The following is a 14,931-nucleotide window of genomic DNA, read 5'->3' as shown; positions in this document are numbered from 1 at the left end:
GAGTCTGCACCTGCGGCCTGTGGAATATCCCAGGCCAGAGATCAAACACACCATAGCAGCCACTGGAGCTGCTGTGCAGTGACCACGACGGATCCTTAACCCACTGTGCTGCAAGGGAACTCTCGGAATCCAGAGATTTAGAATGGCAGCGCCAGAAGTAACCCCAGAGACCACATCATCCTGTCCCCCATTGTACAATGCTGTTCCACGTGTTGCACAGCTACTGTGTGTCAAGGCCAAGGCTCTGCAGCACAGAGGCTGCCACTGGCTCCCACCCCCTGGACTGCTTGCCTTGCTAGAAAGAACCCCAGTCCTGAGTGCAGCTCCCATGGCCCCTGTGTCCCCTCCCCTACACGGAGGCTGCAGGCCAGCTTCCCACGAAAGGCACCACCGCCACATTCCCACTTACCTGGGAAACTCAGCTCGAAGTTTTGTGAGCCTGCTTGAAATGGCACGATTCCCCTTGGACAGGATAGAAAGAAAGACTCCAGGTACGCAGAGTCAATGTTTGAAATCTGATTGTCTTTCTATTTAAAAAAAAGGGAAAGACTTCAGGAGGCTTTTAAGACATTTCTATCATGACAGAGCTTCTGTATTTTAGCTCTGGGATTTGAGCAGGAATGCATCCTGCCTCCCAAACCAGACTGCAAAGGCTTCCACATGGGGCCATGTCACCCTCTTCTGGGCTTTTCTCCACTGTGGGGCTGGGAGCACAGCTGACCCTGCAGAAACCAACCGTACCCTTGGTGGAAGCCTGAAAAATAGAGCTCTTTACAGTATTCTTTTTTTTTTTTTTGTCTTTTTGCTATTTTCTTGGGCCGCTTTCACGGCATATGGAGGTTCCCAGGCTAGGGGTCTAATGGGAGCTGTAGCCACCAGCCTACACCAGAGCCACAGCAACTCGGGAACCGCGCCTGCAACCTACACCACAGCTCACGGCAATGCCGGATCGTTAACCCACTGAGCAAGGGCAGGGACCGAACCCGCAACCTCATGGTTCCTAGTCGGATTCGTTAACCACTGCGCCACGACGGGAACTCCATCTTTACAGTATTCTTTTTAAGTCTACCATAAAATACGACCAAGAGTTCCCGTTGTGGCGCAGCGGAAATGAATCCAACTAGGAACCATGAGGGTGCAGCTTTGATCCCTGGCCTCGCTCAGTGGGTTAAGGTTCTGACGTTGCTGTGAGCTGTGCTGTAGGTCGAAGACACGGCTGGGATCCTGCATTGCTGTGGCTGTGGTGCAGGCCAACAGCTACAGCTCAGATTCAGTCCCTAGTCTGGGAACCTTCATATGCTACAGGTGCGGCCCTAAAAACAAAGCAAAACAAAAAAATATGAGCCAAGTGTACAGAGCAACCTGTACCCGACGAGCAGACATCAGGGCTACACTCGTTGTCTAACAGAATCCAACCCCCTGGCATGAAGTAGAACATTGTGGCTATTTCAGCCTATCATCCGATGAGAAAGCGTGGTTTCAAGGTGGAATGAAGGCTGAGTTCCCATTGTGGCTCAGTGGTAACAAAGCCGACGAGCACCCATGAGGACGTGGGTTCGATCCCTGGCCTCGCTCAGTGGGTTAAGAATCCACCATTACTGTGAGCTGTGGTGTAGGTCGCAGATGTGGCTGGGATTCGGCGTTGCTGTGGCTGTGGCGTAGGCCGGCTGCTACAGCTCTGATTCAGCCCTTAGCCTGGGAACTTCCATGTGCTGCAGGCGTGGCCCTAAAAAGCAAAAAAAAAAAAAAAAAAAAGCTGGGGGGTGCTTATTATGTATTCTTTTTTTTAAATTTTGACTTTTTCCATTATAGCTGGTTTACAGTGGTGTTTTTTTTGTTTTTTTTTTTTTTTCTCGGTCTTTTTGCCTTTTCTAGGGCCCCACTGAGGCACATGGAGGTTCCCAAGCTAGGGGTCAAATGGGAGCTAGAGCTGCCAGCCTACACCAGAGCCACAGCAACATGGGATCTGAGCTGCGTCTGTGACCTACACCACAGCTCACGGCAATGCCAGATCCCGGCAATGCCAGATCCTTAACCCACTGAGCAAGGCCAGGGATCAAACCTGCAACCTCATAGTTCCCGCTTGTACGCGTTAACCACTGAGCCACGACAGGAACTCCTACAGTGTTCTGTTTTATTATGTATTCTTGAATTTACGTCTCAGTTTCAGTACCCAGGGCTTGGCTTTTGTCTTGTGCCTACACTATTGCCTTTCTTGGCTTTCTAGAGCTGTGGCTTGCCCTGGGCCTGGGCAATGAACTCCTGCCCCTCAAGGCCAGCTCTCCCAGTGGCTAAGCTTGGCTATCGGCGAGGAAACTTCTCCAGGGTCTGGGTCTGCACCCCCTGCCTGATGCAAAGCCCATGAGTCCCTGGCTCCACCTCCAGTTACTCCTAACTCTGTCCTCTCCCTGGCCCCCATCTGTGTAGGCGCAAGTCCTGGCTTAGCACCTAAACTTCCACCTCTTAATTCTACCTTCCAGAGAGTTCACTGTCAAAACATACGCATCTACCCTTTTTTGGCCAAAGTTTCTACTCTCCCTGTTCCTATCAAGAAGGTTCCTAGCCCAGAAATTTCAGTTGCCCAACTCTTATTAAAAATTCAGTCAGCGACCCCTAGCCTGGGAACCTCCATATGCCGCGGGAGTAGCCCAAGAAATAGCAAAAAGACCAAAAAAAAAAAAAAAAAAATTCAGTCAGGAGTTCCCATCGTGGCTGAGTGGTTAACGAATCCGACTAGGAACCATGAGGTTTCGGGTTAGATCCCTGGCCTTGCTCAGTGGGTTAAGGATCTGGTGTTGCTGTGAGCTGTGGTATAAGTTGCAGACTCTGCTTGGATCCCACATTGCTGTGGCTGTGGTGTAGACCAGCAGCTGCAGCTCTGATTCCACCCCTAGCCTGGGAACTTCCATATGCTGTGGGCATGGCCCTAAACAGCAAAAAAAAAAAAAAAAAGTTTCTTGATGTTTTAGTAGGGAACATGAGTGACAGAATTTGTATAAATTTAAATGTGATCTATTCTCTGCTGAGCGTTCTTTAGTTATTTTATCTAATCACCAAGCTGAAGAACTGGAGTTTATAATTCCTGCTTCCACCGGCCCCTCACGGGGGAGTCACTTTTCCGCAAGTGCACTTTGCCATGATCCTCAGCTTAAACGAAGAAGAGCCCATACAAAGCTAGGGGTCAAATCAGAGCTGTAGCCGCCAGCCTACACCACAGCCACAGCAACTTGGGATCCGAGCCGCCCCTGCGACCTACAGCACAGCTCACAGCAACGCTGAATCCTTAACCCACTGAGCAAGGGCAGGGATCGAACCCGTGACCTCATGGTTCCTAGTCGGATTCATTAACCACTGCGCCACGACGGGAACTCCTATTTCTTAATTTAAATTTTATTTTGTACTGGGGTATAATTGATTAACAAGGTTGTGTTAGTTTCAGGTGTACAGCAAACTGATTCAGTTATGTGTACGCATATATCCATGTTTCTTCAGATTCTTTTCCCATATAGGTTCCTGAAACGAGTTCCCTGTGCCATACAGCAGGCCTCTCTTTCTAATCCTATGAATCAAAGTGAAGAAAGACATTACACGGAAGCTCTGCTTATCTAAACTTCTCTCCCCTGTTTCTCCGTCCCTTTGTGGGTAAGCCTAGCATCTTCCAGTCTCTCTGAATCCAGACTGTGACTGAATCCCAGTGGCCACCTCCATCAGTCTTCTGATTGCTCACTCTTGCCCCCTCTTCTGGCTGAAAGCAATGGCCTCTGTACATTTCTGTACCAACACATAGAGAGTCATCTCAAGGGGAGTTCCCGATGTGGCTCAACAGTAACAAACCCGACTAGTATCAGCAAGGATGCAGGTTGATGCCTGGCCTCGCTCAGTTGCCTAAGAATCTGGCATTGCTGTGAGCTGTGGTGTAGGCCGCAGACACAACTCAGATCCTGCATTGCTATGGCTGTGGTGTAGGCTGGCAGCTACAGATGACCCCTAGCCTGGGAACCTCCATGTACAGAGGGTGTGGCCTTAAAAAAAGCAAAAAAGAAGTTCCCGTCATGGCACAGTAGAAACAAATCTGACTAGGAACCATGAGGTTGCAGGTTTGATCCCTGACTTCATTCAGTGGACTAAGGATCCGGTGTTGCCGTGAGCTGTGGTGTAGGTCAGCGGCTGTAGCTCCGATTCAACCCCTGGCCTGGGAACCTCCACACGCCGTGGATGTGGCCCTGAAAAGACAAAAGACCAAAAAAAAAAAAAAAATTATAATTATAATTGTTATGATGCAATCGGAGTACGTACTTGCTGAAAAAGTGCGGACAGGGCTGTGGGTATAACGTAAAAACGTACAGCATCCTCTACCAGGTTCCGGCCCCATGGTAACCAGGCAGGCATCAGAGTTTCTTCGGAAGTTGGGTAGTTTACACAAGAGTGTCCACAAGGAGGCAGTGTACTCACCTTCTCCCCATATCGAACCCATGTGTTAGGTCCGCTCTTCCAGTACCAAACCCATTTCGTGGTGAAGACAGTACCGGGCGGCCTCGTGACAGATGAAGGCGTGGAGAGGCGTCGGATGGGATTATAATCACAAGTCATCTCCTGGAAATTGAGTTTATAATTTCCAATAGAAAGGCTGAGAAGGGAAAGCTCAGTGTTAACAACATGCTTCCCTGAAGCAAAACGCTTGTTTTCTATACTTTCCACACCGTGGTCGTCCCTGATAAGAGGACAGAATTCAAACTGGAGGGCTGAAGGGGACCTCTGAATTTCCTGTATGCAGCTTGCAAGGAAAAACTGCAGTACAGGCACGTAACCTGCCTATCCCACGTATTTAATGGTGTCACAAAATGTGTTCTTCCTTTGAGAAATATTCCCAAAGGAAACTGTACCCACAAAAAAACATTTGAGTGGCTCAGTGTTAGACAGTCAGTGAGGGAGTGCCCGTCGTGGCTCAGTGGAAACAAATCTGACTAGTATCCAAGAAGATGCAGGTTCAATCCCTGGCTTTGTTCAGTGGGTTAAGGATCTGGTGTTTGGGTGAGCTGTGGTGTAGGTTGCAAATGCGGCTTGGATCCCGCATTGCTGTGGCTGTGGTTGTAGGCCAGCGACTATAGCTCCAATTTGACCCCTAGCCTAGGAACCTCCACATGCTGTGGGTGTGGCCCTAGAAAAAAGACAAAAACAAAAACAAAAAAAGTCAATTAGAAACTCACAGTAGGTCACTTCAGTATTTATTTATTTATTTTTGTCCTTTTAGGGCTGCACCCACGGCCTATGGAGGTTCCCAGGCTAGGGGTCGAATCAGAGCTGTAGTCACTGGCCTACATCACAGCCACAGCAAAGCCAGATCTGAGCCGCATCTTGGACCTACATCACAGCTCATGGCAATACTGGATCCTTAACCCACTGAGCAAGGTCAGAGATCGAACCCACAACCTCATGGCTCCTAGTCAGATTCATTTCTGCTGCCCCACGACGGGAACTCCTTCAATCATTATTCTTTAAATAGTTATCAAAGTGTAGACCGAGACTTTTGCAGGGTGCCAGCCAGGTCAAAGTTATTCTCATCGTAATATTAAGACATTACTTGCCTTTTTCACTTTCATACCCTCACGGGGGCACAATGGAGTTTTCCAGAGGCTACATGATGTCGGATTTCACAACACAATAAATTTGCAAAGATACAGAACAATTTCATTCTTCACAACAAATTTGGTTTTGTTTTGGAAAAGTTACTTTTGTAGTTATACATATATATAGTTGTAAGCGCTTATACGTACAGGTCATTATCAAAGATGTTACATTAACATAAATGAGTTTATTATTGGTTTTTAATGAATTAATTTCATTATTTTCATTGAATCAATAATCCTTTAATTTTTCTCAGTTGTGATTTTTTTTTTTTTTTTCTATTTAGGCTGTGCCCACGGCTTGGGGAAACTCCTGGGGGCAGGGGCTAAATCTGCGCCACAGCAGCAACCCGAGCCACGGCAGTGACAGTGCCAGGTCCTCCACCCGCTGCACCACAAGAGAACACCTCAGCTGTGATCTTTAATGCGGAATACATATCAGTATACACATCAATAGAAGTTCTTTGGGATCGTCAATACACTTTAACACTACGTAGGACTCCCAAGACCAGAAAGTTTGAGTGTTACCGATCTAAGAAACACCCCCTCGATTGGGGATGTTCGATCAGGAGCAATTTTGCCACCCGAACATTTGACAGCCCTGAAGCCATCTCCGGTTATCAAAACGAGCGTTATCACGGGTGGATGCCACGAAGGATGCTACACTGGCCCCCAACAAATAATTATCTGGTCCCCAAAGTCATTAGGGCCAAGGCTGAGAAACCCTGCTTCAGGTTTATCTGGCGGGGGGAACACACCCAGAAATAAGAAAATGGTTGATGTCACCCTCTAGTGGCAAAAGGCAGCCACACAGAATCTCTACCCCATTTCACTAAATGTGTGGATGATGAAATGTCCCTATTTCCCCTCAAGAATTTCCTTCTAAAAAAAGGAAACAGACACATGCTTAGGAGTGGTACTGCCCCTACCAGCCCTACAAGAAACAGAAATGGAAGGCAGCCTCTTAGAAACCGCCAGGATACAGAATACAGCAAGCAGGAAGGAAGGCAGGACATGCTAACGCGTTCAACCAAATCCTGCCCAGAACTATATGAAGTGACTCAAATCATTTCCTCAAACCATGAAATTAAAGAAAAGCCCCTCTTTTCTTTCTTCTTTTTTGGCCGCACCCATGGTGTACGGACGTTTCCGGGCCACATATCAAATCTGAGCCAAAGCTTCAATCTGCGCCACAGCTACAGCAATGCTGGATGCTTAACCCACTGAACCACAGAGGGAACTCCGCCAAAGGCTCTGTCAAGCTCATCATTCAATACTTGTAATAGTCCTGTGATGAGCTGAGAGGAATACAAACCGCCCCCTGCATCGTATTATTCTCCAGGACATGCTGCCAAGTATTAACAAATACTGTGTCCTTGTTTATTTCACCTAAGGGAACAATCCCAGAACCCCTTGTATCAGCCAGGCCCTGAGTGACTTCACACCTACCCCACTTATACTTTTTTCTTCATTAACCCAGCAGGCATTTGCCTTTTTTATCCCAAGAGTTAACCTGAACGGCATCCTGAGGGGAACCTGCTTTTTCTTCTTCCCATAAACATAGCACTAGGCGTTCCTTTGATGCTGTGGCTTTCATAAGCCAGTCCGGCCACCAACTTACACGGAGACTTTGGGGTCACAAAAGGCCTCCTCGACGTTCTCCATGAGCGAGAGGTCCATCCAGGTGTTCGCACTGAGCATCTGCCACCGGTAGGGCAGGTGGAAGTGAACTTTGCTGCAGTTCTCTGCAAAGACAGAAGAGAGGTCTGACCGATTCAGCCAAATTCACCGCTAACTTTCCCCATCAAGGTCTGCCGTCCCCAGCCCGCCAGCCCCGCAGGCACATGGCCTGGCTCCACCGCCATTCATGCTGGCCCCTGCCTGTACTGCCCCAAACCCTTACTTCCGTGTTCCTTTGTCACCCATGGAGATGCGCCAGAAAATGAAATGCTAACCCCCCCCAGAAGCCACATTATCCACAAGGAAATCTGAGGTCATTGTAAATTTACAGTTACCTTCTGCACTTCCCTCATGAATTTATTGAGTCGAAAGACTCTCCTGCATGGCCAACTGCTTGTTTCTTTGAAGCCCTGGCCTAAAAAGCACCCCTTCCAGAAGAATTCCCTCACTAATCTCTTAGGCTTCTGACCTGACTTCTATTTTGTATCCCCCAGCCAGTACCCCATCTTTAGTTTGGGCTTTATTATTCATGTATTTTAGGCAGTTTTCTAATCTGCGGATGTTCTGATGCCCCATTTTAATGACAAACTCATTGAAGAGAGGCCTGCATCATTGTTTAGCTTGCATCTCCCTTGCTTTACTGGCAGAGAGCAGGGCATGCAAAAGATAGCCATTCAATGACTGCTTGCCGAATAACGAATTAATGTCATAAGCCTATAATCTATAAGTACAGAAAATAGTTCTGTTTTTCACAATTTGCCTTATGTTTAGATTATCTTGAAATGTCTAAAAGTGTACGGAGATCCCGTCACGGCTCAGTGAAAATGAACCCAACTAGTAACCATGAGGACTCGGGTTCGATCCCTGGCCTCGCTCAGTGGGTTCAGGATCTGACGTTGCCATGAGCTGTGGCGTAGGTCACAGACGCAGCTCAGATTTGGCGTTGCTGTAGCTGTGGCGTACGCCAGCAGCTGTAGCTCCGATTCAACCTCTAGCCTGGGAACCTTCATATGCCAGCAGGTGGCCCTAAGAAGCAAAAAATAAATAAATGAATAAATAAGTGACTACTTCAGTAGCAGTAGAGGCAGACTCGGATGTCACGGGGAAACCCACAGAGCAGTACTGCCTGAGATTTGGTAGATTCAAAAGTAGCAGCATTTGATACAGTCCATTCCTGCCTCACGCTCATTAGAATGGCTGCTACAAACACACAAATTAACAAAATCAGACATTAACAACGGTTGGCGAGAACATGGAGAAATTGGAGCCCTGGTGCACTATTGGTGAAAATGTAAAATGATACAGCTGCTATGGAAAATTGCAGCTCCTCAAAAAACTAAACATAGATTTACCATATGCTCCAGCAATTTCACTACTGGGACTATACCCCAAAGAACGGAAAGCAAGGTCTTGGATAGATTTTTGCACAACTGTGTTCACAGCAGTATTACACACAGTAGCCAAAGGCAGAAACAACTCAAGAGTCCATTAGCGGATGAGTGGATCAACAAAACATGCTAGAACATAATGGGATAACACTCAGCCTTAAAAAGGAAGGAAAGTCTCACAAAGGCTACAACATGGACAAATCTTGAGGACACTGTGGTAAGTGAATAAGCCAGTGTCAGAAAAAGACAAATATAGGAGTTCCCATTGGGGCTCAGAGGGTTAAGCACCTGACTAGCGTCCATGAGGATGCGCATTGGATCCCTGGCTTCACTCAGTGGGTTAAGGATCTGATGTTGCTGTGAGCCATGGTGTAGACCAGCAGTTGCACCTCTGATTCAACCCCTAGCCTGGGAATTTCCAAGAAGAAAGACCAAAACAAATACTGTGTGACATCATTCACATGAGGGACACAGAGGAATCACACTCATAAAAACAGAAACCAAAACTGTGGCTGCCAGGGGATCCCTTGCCAAAAGGGGGAAATGATCCCTTGCCAAATGGGTTCAGAGTTTCAGTTTCACAAGACGAAAAGGGTTCTTAGAGACTGGGTGCACAACCAGATGAATGGAGTGATCACTACTGAACTATACACTTAAAAATGGATAAGACGGTGAAAGGGTAAAATCCATCTTATGTATGTTTTCCCATGGTCGAAAAGAACATTTTTTTAAGTTAAAGGTTTTTATGTTTGGGGCCGTACGTCTAAGAGAACACAGGGCAGAATCTCCTCTTCAGACACAAAGTGAGTGCATCTAAGACCACAAAGTGATCAAACAAATGAAACAGAAGTGGTGCCTAGGTCTGGAGCAGAAGCAGGCAAGGGAGAGAGTGATACAGAGCGAGAGGGCAGCAACACAGCCCAAGCCATCCCATGGGACATTTCTATAGGAAACTTGGTAGAAGGGGACAGTGAACAGGTGTGGCTCATTGGCTGGAATGACACACAAGCCACTGGTTATGTTGGGCACAGGTCCCTCAGTACTCACGAGAGGGGCAACTGCAAAGAGCCCACGGCCCAGAAGAGGCAATGCATAAATCACGAAGGGAAATGAACTTTGAAGATGTGTCTGCTGGGATACTTTGGCTTGCTTTTAGTATGTAAAAAGATGAGTCCTTGATTAAATATAATAGTTCACTTAAAACTGAACTGAAAAAGGAGAAAGTATAGGAGTTCCCCTGTGGCACAGTAGGTTAGGATCCAGCACTGTCACTGCAGTGGCTTGGGTTGCTGCTGTGGCGTGGGTTTGATCCCTGGCCCGGGAAGTACCACACGCCACAGGCACATTCAAAAAAAAAAAAAAAAAGAAAGAAAAAAAAAGAGAAAGTATAATGATCTGCAGGGGTGAAGTGGCTGTGGTTTAGGGTCAACACCCAAGGTCTGCCTGTGCATCCGTGAAACAGGTTAACAACAAAACCTAAGGCTGATGTGAAGTTTAAAGAAGATGCATGTTAAGAGTCCGAGTATTGCAGCTGACATACGGTAAACAATCAGCAAACGTTAGCCACATCACTGTTAATAAAGTTTCTGCTTCCAGAAAGTGCTTAAGTTACTTACTAAGCTGACAACCCTTATCCAGATGGTCAAGACAAATTTCATTTGAGCCGTGGTCATCCATCATGGAAGATGCAGTACTCCTGGCGTCAGGTGCAGAACCTACAAAACAAAAAAGGCTGCACGTGTGCCGATCCTAATAACGAAACCAAAAATCAAGACATCTGATCTCAGGGGGAAAGGATATCTGAAACGGGGGTCCAGGTCAGGAAAATTCCTATGATTCAGGAGTTCCTGTTGTGGCTCAGCAGTTAGTGAACCTGACTAGCATCCATGAGGACACAGGTTCGATCCCTGGCCTCGCTCAGTGGGTTAAGGATCCGGCATTCCTGTGAGCTGCGGTGTAGGTTGCAGACATGGCTCGGATCTGGTGTTGCTGTGGCTGTGGTGTAGGCCAGCAGCTGCAGCTCTGATTTGACCCCTAGCCTTCAAACCTCCATATGCCATAGATGTGGCCCTAAAAAGACAAAAAAAAAAAAAAAAAAGAAAGAAAGAAAGAAAAAGAAAAAAGAAAATTTCTAAGATTCATGTATCGCTCATGAGAACCTACAGCCCCTCCATGAAAGCACACATGGACATAAGGGTCCCCTGAGAGTTGTATTTATTTCTTAAACCATGGTTGAACTATTCTTGTTCTCAATAAATGTGGCCGCTTCTTCCATAAGGGTTTTACGGTTGGTCCTTCCGTCTTCACACGTCAGTCTCCCATCAGTATCGCTCCTTAACCCAAGACCTCCCCACCCTTTAATAACTGCTAAGGAACATCCAAAGAGAAACCACCAGCCATAGCTGCTCTGCTGGAGACACTAGACACGGGGCCCCCTTTGTTCCTCCATGAATCTTTTTTTTTGGTCTTTTTGTCTTTTTAGGGCCACACCCACGGCATATGGAGGTTCCCAGGCTAGGGGTAGAATCGGAGCTGTAGCCACTGGCCTACACCACAGCCACAGCAACATCAGATCTGAGCCGCGTCTGTGACCTACACCACAGCTCACAGCAATGCTGGATCCCCAACCCACTGAGCCAGGCCAGGCATTGAACCCTCGTCCTCACGGATGCTAGTCAGGTTCGCTAACTGCTGAGCCCTGATGGGAACTCCTGTTTCTCCATGAGTCTAAAGTCCTCCTTGGAAGCTCCCTTGTAATTCTCCTCTACTCAATGGAGATTTGAGTAGATTTCTGACCACGAGGGGTCAGCTGCACCTCTGCCACTTAAGGAAGGTGTTATCAGAGGAACCTTGGGCAGTGTGCTGCCTGGAGCAGGGACAGTGGTCTCCCCATGCAGAGGCTTCTCAGTCTCTGACTTCTAGAACAGAAGGCAACACATCTTTCTCCCCTCTGACTGCTGATGTCAAGCCTGAACCAGTGGCACCAGTTTTACTGACATCAGCCGTCTCATCCATCACTTTACTAGAGCCACGAGGTGGCACTGCAGACAGACCAGCCCAGAATGTCTTCTCTAGGCATTTACCATTGCCAAAGGCCGCCGCAGCTGCATCTTCTGCCACTTTGCCAGCCGGCTGGAGAAGACCGTGAGCAGCGCCCGCGTCCGGGCTTCTAGGTAACGACTTTTCTCTCTGTCTGCTAGTTGCGCTTTTGTAGCTTAAAGATTTCCTGGAAGCGACATCTGTGGCCACTGCATCAACGTTATTATGAAAAAGCTGGAAAGGCTGGCCATCTTGATTCCCACTTCTGCCCTCGAGGTTCACGAAATCCGAGGAAAAGAGAGTCGGGCTCTTTCTGGTGGACGTGGCTTGGGGCGTTTGGGGAGAACCGAGAGGAGAGAAGGTGACGGCTTGATTCGGAGAAAACGAACTCTCTCTACTGGGGTCCTTGTTGTTCTGCCAGGAGGTGGGGCCCTTCCAGTTGGGAGCTGGGGGTGAAGCCAAACTGAAAATAGAACCTCCGCAATTCACCAACAAAAGAGACTCTGGGCTGCCATTCTCTAAAAAACTCTGGCTTCCTCCCCTTGGACCCGTTCCTCCCTGGCTGGTGGCTGCAGACGAGACAGAGGAAAGCTGAGGGCAATCATGGCTTCCCAAACCCTTGAACTTGGTGGCAAGATGCTCGACAAGGCCATCGTCTGGGGAGGAGTGGCGGCCGGCAGAGTCTGGACTGGGTGTGCGGGACACCCGAGCAGCAGCCGAAGCAGATGGAAGAAATTCGACACTGTCCTGGCATAATCGCTCCCTGCTCTTGCTTCTCCCTCTGTCTCTACGATGGGAGGAAGGAGCTGGGAAAGAAAAACAGAACGATGGAAGTTAGCGTTCACATGACCCACTTTTCTAGAAAAACGTTTTACTGAACTATCGTTGATTTTCAGTATGGTGTTCATTTCTGCTGTAGAGCAAAGTGACTCAACTCTACGGATTTATTTGTTTTCCTTTTCTTTTCTGTTAGTGTGTCACAGGTTACTGAATATAGCTCCCTGGGCTCTGCAAGAGAACCTTGCTGTTTATTCATTCTGTATATACTAGTTTGCACCTGCTCACCCCAAGCTCCCAATCCACCCCGCCCCAGCCCCTCAGGTCTCTTCTTTCCATCTGTGAGTCTGTTTCGTTTCATAGATAAGTTTAGGACTGACCTCTCACCCCTGCCCTTCCTCAGCTTTTCCAGGTTTGCTCTCCAAGTTCCACCAAATTACTGGGTGTGAAAATCTTGAGAAGGTGGTCATGATGACGAAGAATCCCCTGTTGGACCAGAAGAGAACACCATCCTCCGGCCCAGGATAAGAGGAGAACTGACCCTGGCTCTTCTCGACTTCTCTCCTGGGACTCTAGCCCCCAAACGCCCACACGCCTAGGAGGCGCTGTCCACGGTCCCCTAGTTCCAGTCAACAGTCACTGCGATGGCGAAGGGGAGGGCACACAGACTAATGCCAATCACAGAAGAGCTTCCGAAATTCGTTCAGAGTTTGCCCATACTGTGGTGGAGGTGTACCCAAGTCAAGAACGCACAATACTTAGAAAAACAACAAAAAGGAAACTTCAAAAAAGGTCTGATTTCATTCAAGCTAAAATATTTTCCAGAGTCCGTCATCTAGCCCCAAATGCCCAACCATAAGTGAATAATAACCCCCCAAATTGGCCTCTCAACATACATAGCGGAATACTACTCAGCCATAAAAAAGGACATAATGCCATTTAGAGCAACATGGATGGACCTAGAGATTACGATACTAAGTGAAGTAAGTCAGACAAAGACTAATATCATACGATATCACTTATATGTGGAATCTAAAATACGACAGAATGAACTTATCTATGAAACAGAAACAGACTCCCACAGAGAACAGCCCTGTGGTTGTCCAGAGGGAGGGGTGGCGGGGGGCAGGGTTGGGAGTTTGGGATTAGAAGACACAAACTAGTAGATATGTATGTATCCTTGATGGATAAACAATGAGATCCTCCTATATAGCACAGGGAGCTACATTCACTAGCCTGTGACAGACCATAATGGAAAAGAATATGAAAAAGAAATTTTTTTGCTTTTTTTTTTTTAGGGCCACACCCATGGAATACGGAAGTTCCCAGGCTAGGGGTTGAATTGGAGCTACAGCTGCCAGCCTACACTACAGCCACAGCAACTTGGGATCCGAGCCGGATCTGCAGCCTACACCACAGCCCATGGCAATGCTGGATTCTTAACCTACTGAGCGAGGCCAGGGATTGAACCCGTATCCTCATGGATACTAGTCGGATTCATTTCCAGTGCACCACAGCAGGAACTCCTGAAAAATAATTTATGTCTATGTATAACTGAATCACTTTGCTATACAGCAGAAACTAAAACAGCATTGTAAATCACCTACACTTCAACAAAATAAATTTTTTTTAAAAATTGGCCTCTTTCTACAAATATGGTAAGTCACAACCCTGGGAAGCAGAGAGGAAGGAGGGAATGAGCATGTATTGTGAGTGTGTGTAAAGTGTGGTATGTACGTGTGTGATGTTTATATGTGCCATGTGTTGTGCTGAGTTTGTGTATGCATGAAGTGTGTGCCGGTATGTAGTCAATATGCATGTGTGGTATATACGTGTTTGTGCGCACGCATGCATGCATGGGTGTGTGTGTGTATGTGTGAGGTACATGTATATGATACATCGTGGGTGTGTGACATGTCTGCTGGTGAGATGTGTGTGTGTGGTGTATGCAGTGTGCACGAGTATGCGAAGTGTGTCTATGAATGCATGTGTGAATGCGCTTGTGTTTGTGTGGCATGTATGTGTGCGAAGTGTGTGCTGTGTCTGTATTATGCGTGTTGTGTGCGAGCTCTGTGCATGTGTGGGGGAGGTACGTGTGTACGTCGATGGTTGTTTTTGTGTGTATGTGTGTGGAGTATGTGCGTGTGTGGCACAGGGATATAGCACAAGCCAGCCTCCTCCTCCGCCTACAAGACTTAACTGGGTAGATAAACTACTGTAACAACAAATAAAACTCTCTCTCACATATGATTAATGTATGTTGGGAGTTCCTGTTGTGGCACAGGGGGTTAAGAACCTGACTAGTATCCATGAGGATTCGGGTTCGATCCCTGGCCTCGCTCAGTGGGTTAAGGATCCAGTGTTGCCATGAGCTGTGGTGTAGGTCGCAGACGTGGCTCGGATCTCGTGTTGCTGTGGCTCTG

At 47.5% G+C, this 14,931-nt stretch overlaps 1 protein-coding gene across 15 annotated transcripts in view; it reads right to left on the bottom strand.

The window, feature by feature from the left end:
- Window positions 1-14,931, bottom strand: part of ZC3HAV1 (zinc finger CCCH-type containing, antiviral 1) — a 56,516-nt gene that overhangs the window by 16,539 nt on the left and 25,046 nt on the right. For 3 of the 15 annotated variants that reach the window (XR_014833120.1, XM_013990770.3, NM_001177489.1), the window contains 5 exon segments: window positions 11,776-12,537; window positions 10,309-10,407; window positions 7,246-7,369; window positions 4,453-4,627; window positions 410-527 (listed from right to left, as the gene is read on the bottom strand). Coding sequence is in view for 2 of the 15 variants with exons in the window: in XM_013990770.3 (XP_013846224.1) it covers window positions 410-527; window positions 4,453-4,627; window positions 7,246-7,369; window positions 10,309-10,407; window positions 11,776-12,537 (1,278 nt within the window). In the remaining 13 variants the exon portion in view is untranslated. 15 annotated transcript variants of the gene reach the window in all.

The sequence above is a fragment of the Sus scrofa genome, chromosome 18, assembly GCF_054392235.1.
Source record: "Sus scrofa isolate SSC_HxYL_T2T_F1_AM1 chromosome 18, Sscrofa_HxYL_maternal_Yorkshire_Landrace_v2.0, whole genome shotgun sequence".
Classification (NCBI taxonomy): Eukaryota; Metazoa; Chordata; class Mammalia; order Artiodactyla; family Suidae; genus Sus; species Sus scrofa.
This window is presented reverse-complemented; position numbering and strand designations above follow the sequence as displayed.